The sequence below is a fragment of the Rhea americana genome, unplaced genomic scaffold, assembly GCF_003343005.1.
Source record: "Rhea americana isolate MKP2758 unplaced genomic scaffold, rheAme1 scaffold_160, whole genome shotgun sequence".
Lineage (NCBI taxonomy): Eukaryota > Metazoa > Chordata > Aves > Rheiformes > Rheidae > Rhea > Rhea americana.
Window position 1 is genome coordinate 2,182,468 of NW_028185706.1, and position 11,007 is coordinate 2,193,474.

Below are 11,007 nucleotides of genomic sequence, written 5' to 3' on the forward strand. Positions count from 1 at the left end.
GCGAAGGGGCCGGGCGGGCCGCGGTGGTGGCAGAACCGGCGGGCCCGGCTGCTGTGCATGCTGGCGCTCACCTTCCTCTTCTTCGTGGTGGAGGTGGTGGTGAGCCGGGTCACGTCGTCGCTGGCCATGCTCTCCGACTCCTTTCACATGCTCTCCGATGTCATGGCCCTGGTCGTGGCGCTGGTGGCCGTGCGCTTCGCCCAGCGCACCCGTGCCACCAAGAAGAACACCTTCGGCTGGGTGCGGGCCGAGGTGATGGGCGCCCTCGTCAACGCCGTCTTCCTCACCGCCCTCTGCTTCACCATCCTGTTGGAGGCCATCGAGCGCTTCACGGAGCCCCACGAGATCCAGCAGCCGCTGGTGGTCATCGGTGTGGGGGTGGCAGGACTCATCATCAACCTGCTGGGGCTCTGCCTCTTCAACCACCATGGTGTTGGTGGCCACGGCCATGCCCATGGACACGGGCACTCGCACAGTGGCAGGCAGCACTCCCGTGGTGGCTCCAAACCCGAGCAACCACCCGGGGATGGGGATGCTGCCCTGCACCGGGAGGAGACCAGCACGTTGGTGGAGAACTGCAGCAGCTCCAACGGAGTCGGCCAGGAGAAGCTAGGTAAGTCCTGCGGTGCCTCTTGCCCTCTACCATCCCAGCACAGAGCTGTCGGGAAAGGAAGAGAGGCCTTTTCCCCAAGGAAGGATGTGGGCACCCCACTGCTGCCTGGCACAGGCTTCATGGGGACCATCTCCTTATTGCTGAGGAAGAGGCAACAAGCTTTCTATCAGTGTATGGGGGCACACTGTAGTTGCACCTCTGTGCCTTTTCTTCAAGTGCCTCAAAGCGCTCCTTAAGTTGTATCTTCATCTTGTAGACAGGGTAGCACCCAAAGGAGTCTTAGGATAACACAGTTTGCCCTGAAAAAAGTTGATGCTGGTAGAGAAGGCACGTGACAAATGTTTTTGCCTAGCAACACAAGCTGTCACAAGTCRTTACCCTAACACCTTCTGAACAGGCTGTCCGTCAAATAGAGTACAGCTCAACATTTTGGTCCTGACAGTCAGATCTCTCGGTTGGGTTGATTGTTGGCTACCTGAGACATGTTCTTAGTTTGAAGTGAAGTAATGCATATGGAAGTATATTCCATCGTAACAATGTTGTACTACTTCAGGATATGCTTATTAGTAGGAAGAAATCTTAGAAGTGTGAGTTAGAATGGCAGAAGTCATGTAATAGGTGCTGAGTGTGGAGCTTGCTAGTTTCAAAGTACAGGCATGGTTTCTTTGAATTAGTTTTCCTTTAGCTCCCTAATGCATGCAGCTTCCCACTCACTTGCGCGCGTACATAAACATACAATCTCCCCAATTCTGATCAAACTGCCTCCTCTGCAGGAGGGAGCTGCTTTCATTATTTTTTTTAATGGCTCCAAAGACTTGGATAGTTCATTCTGAAGTCACTTGCTCAAAGCCAAGTGCTGCATACTAGCAGAGTGAAAGGCATGTAATTGCTACTTCCTTACTTTAATCATATGGCATTCCCGCTACAGCACAGAAACAGTTTCAGTGCCCATGTTCCTCCGTTATGTTCAGGGTGACATCAGGAGACAATTGTTTTAGATTTAAATTGAGCTTCCTTATACAGAGTGAACTTTGTTACRGTTTTGGTATTTCTATGGTCAGAGCTTCCATTACACGTTTGAGAAACTTAGCAGTTTCTCTCTCTCTCCTCTCTCTGTCTTTTCTTCTTTAGTATTTTGGCTCCATGTTGCTTTTGAAAAGTCAGGTTTTGCAAGAGGATAGGAAAGTTCTTCTGAATTCAATACACCATTTTCTTGGCCACATAATAAGCCTCCTAATATTGTGCCACTTCCAAGGTAGGTATCCTAATAATTAGTTTCAAACAATACAAAATTCCTTTGGCCATTAATCTAATTGATATCTAAATTCATGCATTGTCCTTGCATAGTGAAACCTGAGTTGTGCTTTTAGCTAAATTTTTGACTAGGTCTCTATTAAAGGATTGAATTCTCATATGGATTAAAATATCATTGTTTTCAGCTAACTTCTCTGAAGTTTCTCATGGATATCCTTCTGGCAATAAAGAATAATTTGTTGTGGGTATTTAGTATGTAATAGGGCATAATTTTGGTCGTATGTAAAATTTTCAAAGAAGTTTGTATGTTCTCAATGCCATGTCATGATTATGTAATGGATTGAGTTATTCATAGTTAACCTATGGAAATGTTAAAGGTAATGGTGCTTGAGAACTTAAAAGAAGGTGTGAGATCTGTAAGTGAAGACTAGAGAAATGATCGACAGTACCGTTATGCCTTCATTGAAAATTACAAATGGGGGTAGGGTTTTCCTAAGGTTGAAGTGGAAATGCAGTAATAGCCAGGGGTAGTATGTGCAGGTAATCTTTATGCCTACACTTTATATAAAGTAATCACTTTATTGTTAAATTCAAATCAGACATATTTTAAATTGACACATTTTAACCAGTTGCCATTAAAAAAATATCTCAAGAGCTTCCTGGAGCTGTGCTTCCTGTCATCCACCCCTTATGGATAGGTCTACTGATTTTCTGATCTCCTTTGATCCAAGTACTTGGTGTGCTGTAGGGTGTCAGAGAAGGTTGTCTTTGTTCTCATTGTGAATCCAGAGGTCTGAAATCTGTAACCTGAGATATCTTCCTCTAATTTATTGAGTTCTACTGGAAAGTTACAGATCCTAGTGGCATTTCCCTATTCCATAACTTCTAGAAGTTGTATGGAAAATGTAGCTGGAGCTTTAGTACAGAAGTGTGATATATGGCGTAATGAATCCTGGGCTTGGAACTTACCCATTCGGCCCTCTTCATTAAGAGTACCCCCTCCCCCCTTCTTAATAAAAGAAAGAACTTGTAGACATTTTTATGATTACAGAACCACAGCCTTGATAGCAGAGTGGCAAAAGCTATAGGTCATACTAGCATGTTAATGTTTACAGAGCTCTGAACTGAATAACCCTGGCTGCAGCAAGAAGTCCTTGCTTCAGTTTTTAAGGCGAGCAGCTAATTCCCATTAGATTTCTTTAACGCTGCAGGTTTTCTGTCCAAAGAAGAATTTCTGAAGAAAAGTKAGAGGTTAATTGTGTGAAATACTTCAAAATTATTAAAGTTGGAAAATACTTTTCTTTGAAAAGTTTGGCGGTGCCTCCTTATAGTGATGTGTGAGCTTATTCCTCTGTAACTAGTAAGAGTTGGTGGTATCAAAGACACTTTTGACAAAGGGGACTTAAATATTCATTTGTGCATTATGTGGTTTATTATGCATCATTTTGGATGTCAACACCTATATGTCACTTTAAAAGAAAGTATTCTAAAACAAGCGCTAAAATATATCTGCTTGTGTATTGTGATATATAAAGAACACCAGTTCATGGCCTTTGAGAACTTCAGAGATTGTACTATATTTCAGACTGGTACTGTCCTGTAGTCAATACTGCTGATAAATCTTGCATTTTAGACCTAAAAGTTCGGCTCAGTGTATCAGTTCTGCTGGCTGTGTGTTCCATCTCAGGAAAACTTCCTTATACTTGAATTGAGAAGTCTTTTGAAAATGAAACTCTAAACCTAAAGAGAAATATCTAAACTATGAACTATGTAACTATGAAGTAGTATCTGTACCGCTTTTGAACTTCTGGCCTCCTAAATTTTAATATAAAGTGTAAACACAGTACTATGGTTTAAGAGAGGTTTTTAGCAATGTAATTATTCTTCTGGCTTTTGAAAAGAAGGAACAAATGGATCATAAGTTACTTAGCTACTTAACCAGCTTTTATAAGCTCTGTAGTTCTGTGTTTTGTTTAAGGAATGAACAGCAAGTAATCAAATGCTTAAACAACAGAAAATGTGAAACCAGCTTTCAGTAAAATAAATTCAAATGCATTCTTCTTCATATTTTACCACTATACATTTTTAAGCTCCATATAGAAACAGTTGCCCTCTAGAATATTTAGATCATTTATTGGGACAACTGGTATTTCTCAGCCAGAGAAAATTTTGGTAAGTGTTAGGGGCTGAGTTGCTTGTTATTCGGTTTCGTATGGAATATGACAAATATATGTTGGTTGTTATTTTATATGGAATTACAGTAATATTGCTTAGTGCTATAGCATATGTCTAATCATTTTCCTGCTTTCTTGTCAGGTGATATGAAAGATGACATGACTGACCTACAAGTTAATGGGAATGCTGGTCATTACTCTCTGGATGTAGAGGAGGTTGAAGAAGACTCTAGTGCACAGCTTAACATGCGTGGAGTTTTTCTGCATGTTTTTGGAGATGCCTTAGGTTCAGTAATTGTGGTGGTGAATGCCTTGCTCTTTTATAGTTTGTGGAATCCATGCCCCAGAGACGGGCCCTGCATTAATCCATGTGTCAATAATCATTGCATGGAAAATGCTACTTTATCCCAACCACTTGGCAAAACTAACCAATCGGAGCAAGAGAGCATTACAGTGGCTGGTCCATGCTGGTTGCTATATTTAGATCCTGTCCTTTGTTTGATAATGGTTTGTATACTCCTTTACACAACTTACCCGTTACTTAGGGAGTCAGCCCTTATACTTCTGCAGACTGTTCCCAAACAAATAGATGTTCATTCTTTGAACTCAAAATTACGTACCCTTGAAGGAGTTGAAGCAGTCCATGAATTACACATTTGGCAACTAGCAGGCAGTAGGATCATTGGCACTGCTCACATAAAATGTCCCGACCCTTCCACATACATGATGGTGGCAAAACGCATAAAAGAGATCTTTCATGATGAAGGGATTCATGCAACTACCATTCAGCCTGAGTTTGCCAGTGTTGGCTCTGAATCAGGGAGAGGGAAATGCGAGTTCCCTTGCCGAACTCAGTGTGCTTTGAAGCAGTGTTGCGGAACAGGAGAAGATACTGCTGGAAAGAAGACAGAAAAATCTTCCTCGCTTAGTATTTCTTGTTCAGAAGTTGTCACTGAATTTCCGCATAACAAAACTAGAAGGACTAAATCAGAGAGCATACCTTCGGTTAGGCTGGAGGCAAATGCTGATCAAAATGAGCAGTTTGAATCATCTCTGTAACTCCCGGAATGGTGCTACCTGAGTTTCGATGACTTTGACAACAGCTATATTGCAAGAGGAAGGGACAGATGTTTGAGATGCAATTTTGCCAAGTAGTATAATTGCTGAAGTCCTTGTTCTTGTCATATTGCTAAATCTAGAATGCTTGTTTTAAAGAACATAATGTCACTGTCATGATACAATGTGTTTGTGTTGACTTTGTACTGAGACAGACAGAAAGTGCACCATGCTGTAACAACTTCAGAAAACCAGTTTCAACATTTCAGCTGAGACACTTTTTGTTGTGCTTCAAATTAAATTTTTTTTCCTATGAAAAGATATTTGAGGGATAAGTATATAGGACTCAATATGTGTTACAGATTTCTTGGACCTACTTTTTCCTTTAATATTTGATTTGTAGATATTTTAATATATTGTTTATTTAGAAACCCTAAGGAAACCAAAGTTCATAGAACGTTTTTAAAGCTATAACTACTTAAAACTGGAAACCACTTTGTCAGTTTCACATATTTTTCTTAAACCTATATAATAAAAAATATGAAGGCTTTTCTAATGAATTTATCATATAGCATATTTTAAAGAAAACATCATGTGATTGTTAGAAACTGTCCCATCTTTTTATGGTAAGGTAATTAAAATCAACCGCCTATGAAAATAGCAGATGTGAAAGGTTTTTTTCTATCAGAGTGAAAGTTCAAGCTGCTATATACTGCTCTGTGATCAAGACGTGAGACTAGCAGATAAAGTAACACATACTTTAGTATTTTATGGATTTTCTGGTGTTCTTCCTTATCTCCAAGTTSTGTCTCATCATAACAATTTTCGAAGCTTAAAGAATCCTTGACTGACAGTGCTATGAATGAAGAGTTGGAGCTTCAGTTTTAACGGATGCTCAGTTAACTAATCAATCCTTTTATCTCAGTAATGTCAATAAGATCTTTATCAGGAGGAAATCTGTCAAGCACTGGCAGTGTAGCTTATGCTTCTCAAAAGCGTAAACAGTAGCTTCCCTAGAAAGTCATTCAGTGATGCCTTTTGCTGTAGTTCAGTGTATCTGTAAGCACTTACAGTGGCAGGAGTCCTGGCCTCGGTGAMGTCTAGGAGCATTCTGCTGACTTCTGAAGGAGTCTGAGGGGGTAGGATTTCATTCACTGTATTTTTTTTTTGCACTTTAAGATGTGTATCACATGATTTCACTTACTGATAGATCTAAATCTATGTTTTAAAATGTTGACTCAGTTATTTGACAACTGGCTCTAAAGAAGCTGTTACAGTGTGCTGCCACCTTACACCTTTACAAAGGAGAAACTGATCTGTGGACTCTGTGGATTCAGCAGAGAGTAGATGAGAGTTGAAGATAAAGTAAACAAGGAATCTAAAACTTCAGTCTCTAATAAACTCCCTGGCCCTTTAGATTCACCTTCAAGTTATATATGGGAAATAATGCCTTGTAATTAATTGACGACTCCTGTGCTCAAAACTGGAAAAGGCAACCCAGATCTTCCATTGCTTGCTGTATGACTCTGGACATGTCAGATAAACACTCTGCCTCGGTTTCCCTGTCTTAAAATGGGGATAATACCTACCTCACAGGGATGTTGTGAGGCTTAACTCGTGTGTGAAGAGCTCTGAGATCTGTTACTGGAAGGCACTGGAAGGAGTGTAAAATGTTAATTACTTAGTGTTTACTCCTTCTACAGATGTGTTGCAATACCTAGGCACAACAGAGGGAACTGAGGATAGTTTTGGCCTTATGAAATTCTTGGATGCTGTGGTTTTCAGGTTTTTAACAGTATTTAAATGTAGATTTTTTTTTAAAGAATGTTTTTTTTTTTTTTTAGTGAAGGGAATGTAGCTTTGCCTTCAGAACATCTTGCTAGTTGCATTTCTAATATGTGTCTCGTATGATAATTGCTCCTATGTAGTTCAAATAGTCTGCTGTTCATTAGACCTGGATTGCCCAGGTTGTGTCAGTGGTCTTACTTGGCTTCTCAGCAGAGCATTGCAGTCAACTCTCGATTATCCATGGGTGGATTACCAGTGTTGTRTATTAAGTGTGCAGCGTACGCAGCCAAACTAGCTCTGCATATGCCAATGCTTTGGCCAAATGCTGTGTGCCAAAGCATTGGCAAAGTAGGGGAGCTCAGCCTGGAGGCGCTCAGGCCAGCTTGGCATGAGCCTGCTCTCACGGGGTTTAGTAGCTTGGGTGCAGCGCGGCGCTGTGCAGTTATATTGCCTCTTGGCTGGTCAGATGCATCCACAGAGAGCTGTGCTGTGTGGATGTGTCAGTTAAGCTTCATGCTAGCTTGGAGATGTTGGTGCTTCACAGTCATCAGCATCACCAAACTTTCTCTGTGTTTATGCTTGTTGTATAGTCTCATGGACTAATTTAAATATGTTAATATAGTATTTATATGTTTTTTGTCTGAATTATCTTAACTTTCTCCTGTTACCTGTATATGATCTAGAGTTGACTGTTAAATGAGAACTTGTATGAGACTACACTTGCAAAATATACTACCACTGCTAGTATGCTACAAAGTATTAACCAAGTAAATTTTGAAATGAACAAAGTACTTTTTTTTTTTTTTTTTGAAATGTGTATCCTTGCTTTTTATGGTAAACTTCATTAATTACTTTGCTCGCTAGTTTGAAATTGGTCTCAGTCATTATAAGTATGAATTGTTTAGGTCCTGCTGTGTATCACTAATGCGTCATAGAACTACTGCTCTTTAGTTTATTAAAAACAAACAAACAAACAAAAAAAAAGCAAAACCAAAAAACCCAAGACAAACCATAGTAGCACTGACAAGCCTGACTTATTTCTCTCCTGTTGCTTTTATAAAAAGAGAGCAACTGTTAAGTCTTGACAGTTGCCACTGTTGGTTAACAGTCTCAGTAAACGCATCTGAATAGACGGAATTGTAGCCACTAATTCCATTGTAACTATTTAATCTTTTTTTTTCCTGCCAGAAGTCATATTTTTCTATTACTGTGTCCATTGCGGGCAATGGCTAGCTTAAAAGACACAAAGCTCTCCCCAACGTTATTTTTATTACCAGGACAGGATGCAAATGTGATGATGATGATGGTGATGGGGCRGGAGGGAGAGTCGTGTGCCCTCTCTTTGTCAGGTGAGGTTGTGCATGTGCAGCACCAGCTGGTGTTAATGGGGGCCCTTGAGTCTCTCTAGCCCTCAATGGTAAGTTCACTCTAAGTATGTAGTCAGGTCAAGGTGATGGCTGTACAGCAGCAGGGACACAATTTGTGTGTTTGTTTTGGCTGTACTAGATGCAGCTGTAGCCTGCTAACTTGCAATATAGCTTGATTTTTTTTTTTAACCTTGTCTGTGATTACACAGACTTGGTTTATTCTGAAGATCACAGTTCCAGAATACTGGGAGCATTCAAAAATACTGTGCAATCTGTCTTTTTTTTTCCACAAAGCATGAAACTAGTGAATCTCATGTAAGTGAACACTGCAGTGGTGGGGAGCTAATTGTATTGTGTATCACATTCCTGAATTTTTAAAATAAAAAATACGGAACACTGATTTTAAGGAAAAAACGTTTGTATTTCAATGTCTAGATTGTTTATGCTTCTGATTAAACGTGTCAGATGTACCAACATCATTGGGTGAAGTCTTTTACATTTACTATGTCTCATCCAGAAACATGTTATTTGAGTCATTTCTTAAATCATATCTGCATTTAGGTTGCCATGTAGAACAACATACAGTAGGCTTGCCACAGTATCATGAAGCTTTACTTTTTAGCAGAGTAAATTGTGTCTATGGGACTTCTTACAGTTTTAGCTAGGTTGCTGTCAACATCTGCTCTAGACTTTGTCTTTTATGCTGCAGGTATTCAGTATGGAGGTACACATAGTTATGCAAAAGACAAAACTAGCTCTGACTTGTGACTCCCAAAAAGTCATGGGAAGGGCTCAGTCCTGCAAATTTCTAAATTCATAAATAGTTTCCTGGGGCTGACGAGTAGTTACTTGCATGCAAAGAATTATTTGTAGGAGTGAGTCCAAAGCATCTGCCAGTACAAGGCTGTCTTTTGAAGAACAATTGAAAATACTTAAGTTTTATGGATTTTTTAAAAAAATAGTACTGTAATATTTTTAAATTTTGCTGCAGAAGATCTGTTTTATAATCTGTATTATAATCTTAATTCTGGATTTGCTTATTTTTCCCTCCACTCTAAAAAATAGGAGAGCCCCCTGACTGTCCTAAGACTTGTACCAGGTTTAGCTAAACTGATACTTTGTGCTTCTGAAATTGGGCCATCAGACTTTAGACACTGGTGGAGTTTAAGGGGAGGAAGACTGCTTTCTGCCTTTCTCTTTCCCCTGCCTCCCCCTTTGCACTTTCTAATCTCTTCAGCTGTGGAGAAACTGGTGCGGCAGGGGCAGACAGGGCAGATTTTATATCTAGATGTTCTGAGTTCCATGTGAAGGGAATGGGAAATTCTGTGGACTATTTTTAAGAGCATCTAAATACGCTCTGACTATTTTAGTTTCACGGCATAGCATCAGTTACTCCCTTTTTAGATCTGTGTTTAAGTTCTTCAGTTCTGTGTTAATTTTGGCTTTTTCTTGGCTGGGTGGGAAGAGGTGGATGCTTCATCTGCCTGAGCTAAAGCCAGTCTTGATAATTTTCCAAGTTAAACCTAACTTTGCTGATAACAGGAGTTATGATTATTCCTTACGACCTTTGGTTTGTGTGGTTAGCTGCCTTTTTTAGATACAGTACCATCTTTTAGCAGGCTCAGGTTTATCCTTTTACATTCTCTGTGTTATCTAAATAGTTTAAAGGCAAAACTACAGTACTGAAAAATACCTATATGTTTGCAAAAAGCACGTGGGATACATTTGGCTTCTTTCATGTCCTGGATCCTGTTTCTGAGCAGTGTTGAAATACAGTCGACATAGCTAGATTTCATTGATGAAATTTCTTCTTGGCTTCTTTTTAAATAAATGCTATTTTTTGGGGGGGGGTGTTATTTGTTTTGGAGGGGTTCTTTGGATGGAGTACTGAAGTCCCGGGAAAATAAATGGAGCTCTGTAGTATCAAATACCTTTAGCTGGGTTTTTTTTATTAGGTTAATTTCTAGGAAGAGATGTGACTAGTAGGAATGCACTTCCACAGTCTCCCAAAATCTCAGAAACAAACACAGAGCACAAGCAGAAGCAGAATTAATAGATGAGTTGTAAAATCACGGCCTTCAACTGTCTTCATTCCAGGTGCAATTAAACGAATTAGTTGCTCAGTTTTAATACTGAGGAGGGCAGGATTGTTGGTAAGGTCTGCCCTGAGCTGTCCATAAACTTGCAATGATGTGTTACTAGCTCTCTATAGCTGTAGGAAGRTATATTGCAAAGCTACTTCTACATCATGAAAAAAATGTGATCTGTCCTTAAACAACCATTCTTTGTGAGACATGCTAGTGTGGATTTTTTGATTAATAGGATGGGATGGGAAGCTTCAGGTCTGTAGCTGGTTTTTGGCTGCACATGTATCTTCACCCCTGTCAATCCTACACTGCAGTCTCCTACCAAGACCCATTGCATGACCACCTCAAGGACCGGATCCAACTCCTTGAACAATTCCTTCTTGCTATTTTTGCTTTGGAGGAGCTGATGCCACAGGGGAAGGGCAGGATGGAAGTCAGACTTCATGCAGGAGAGCGCTTTCAGCAGGAACTTTTGTCTCAGTCTGGCCTATGCAAGCATCCCAAACCTGRCATGAAGCCTTTGCCACGGAAATGTCAGGATGAGATCCTCAAGCCTTCAGATGTGGGATGGTGTTTTGAAGGCTGGGTAGTAGCCCTGAGCTAGTAATTTGACAACGCTTTGACATGGTGGCAGGGAATGCTGTATCACTGGAGCAACTGTTTTTCAA

At 40.3% G+C, this 11,007-nt stretch overlaps 1 protein-coding gene across 1 annotated transcript; it reads left to right on the forward strand.

The window, feature by feature from the left end:
* The first annotated feature begins 6 nt into the window (after positions 1 to 6).
* SLC30A1 (solute carrier family 30 member 1) lies at positions 7 to 8,728 on the forward strand. The gene is made up of 2 exons (XM_085300158.1): positions 7 to 613; positions 4,184 to 8,728. Exons 1-2 carry the CDS (start codon positions 58 to 60, stop codon positions 5,098 to 5,100), a joined length of 1,473 nt encoding a protein of 490 aa, XP_085156284.1. The 5' UTR covers positions 7 to 57; the 3' UTR covers positions 5,101 to 8,728.
* Positions 8,729 to 11,007: the final 2,279 nt, after the last annotated feature.

What these genes read in the sequence shown, in the direction of transcription:
- SLC30A1 (XM_085300158.1), top strand. Translation starts at nt 58, where the DNA reads ATGCTGGCGCTCACCTTCCTCTTCTTCGTGGTGGAGGTGGTGGTGAGC. An exon ending in AGTCGGCCAGGAGAAGCTAG is followed by an intron (nt 614 to 4,183) that starts GTAAGTCCTGCG and finishes CTTTCTTGTCAG; the next exon opens with GTGATATGAAAGATGACATG.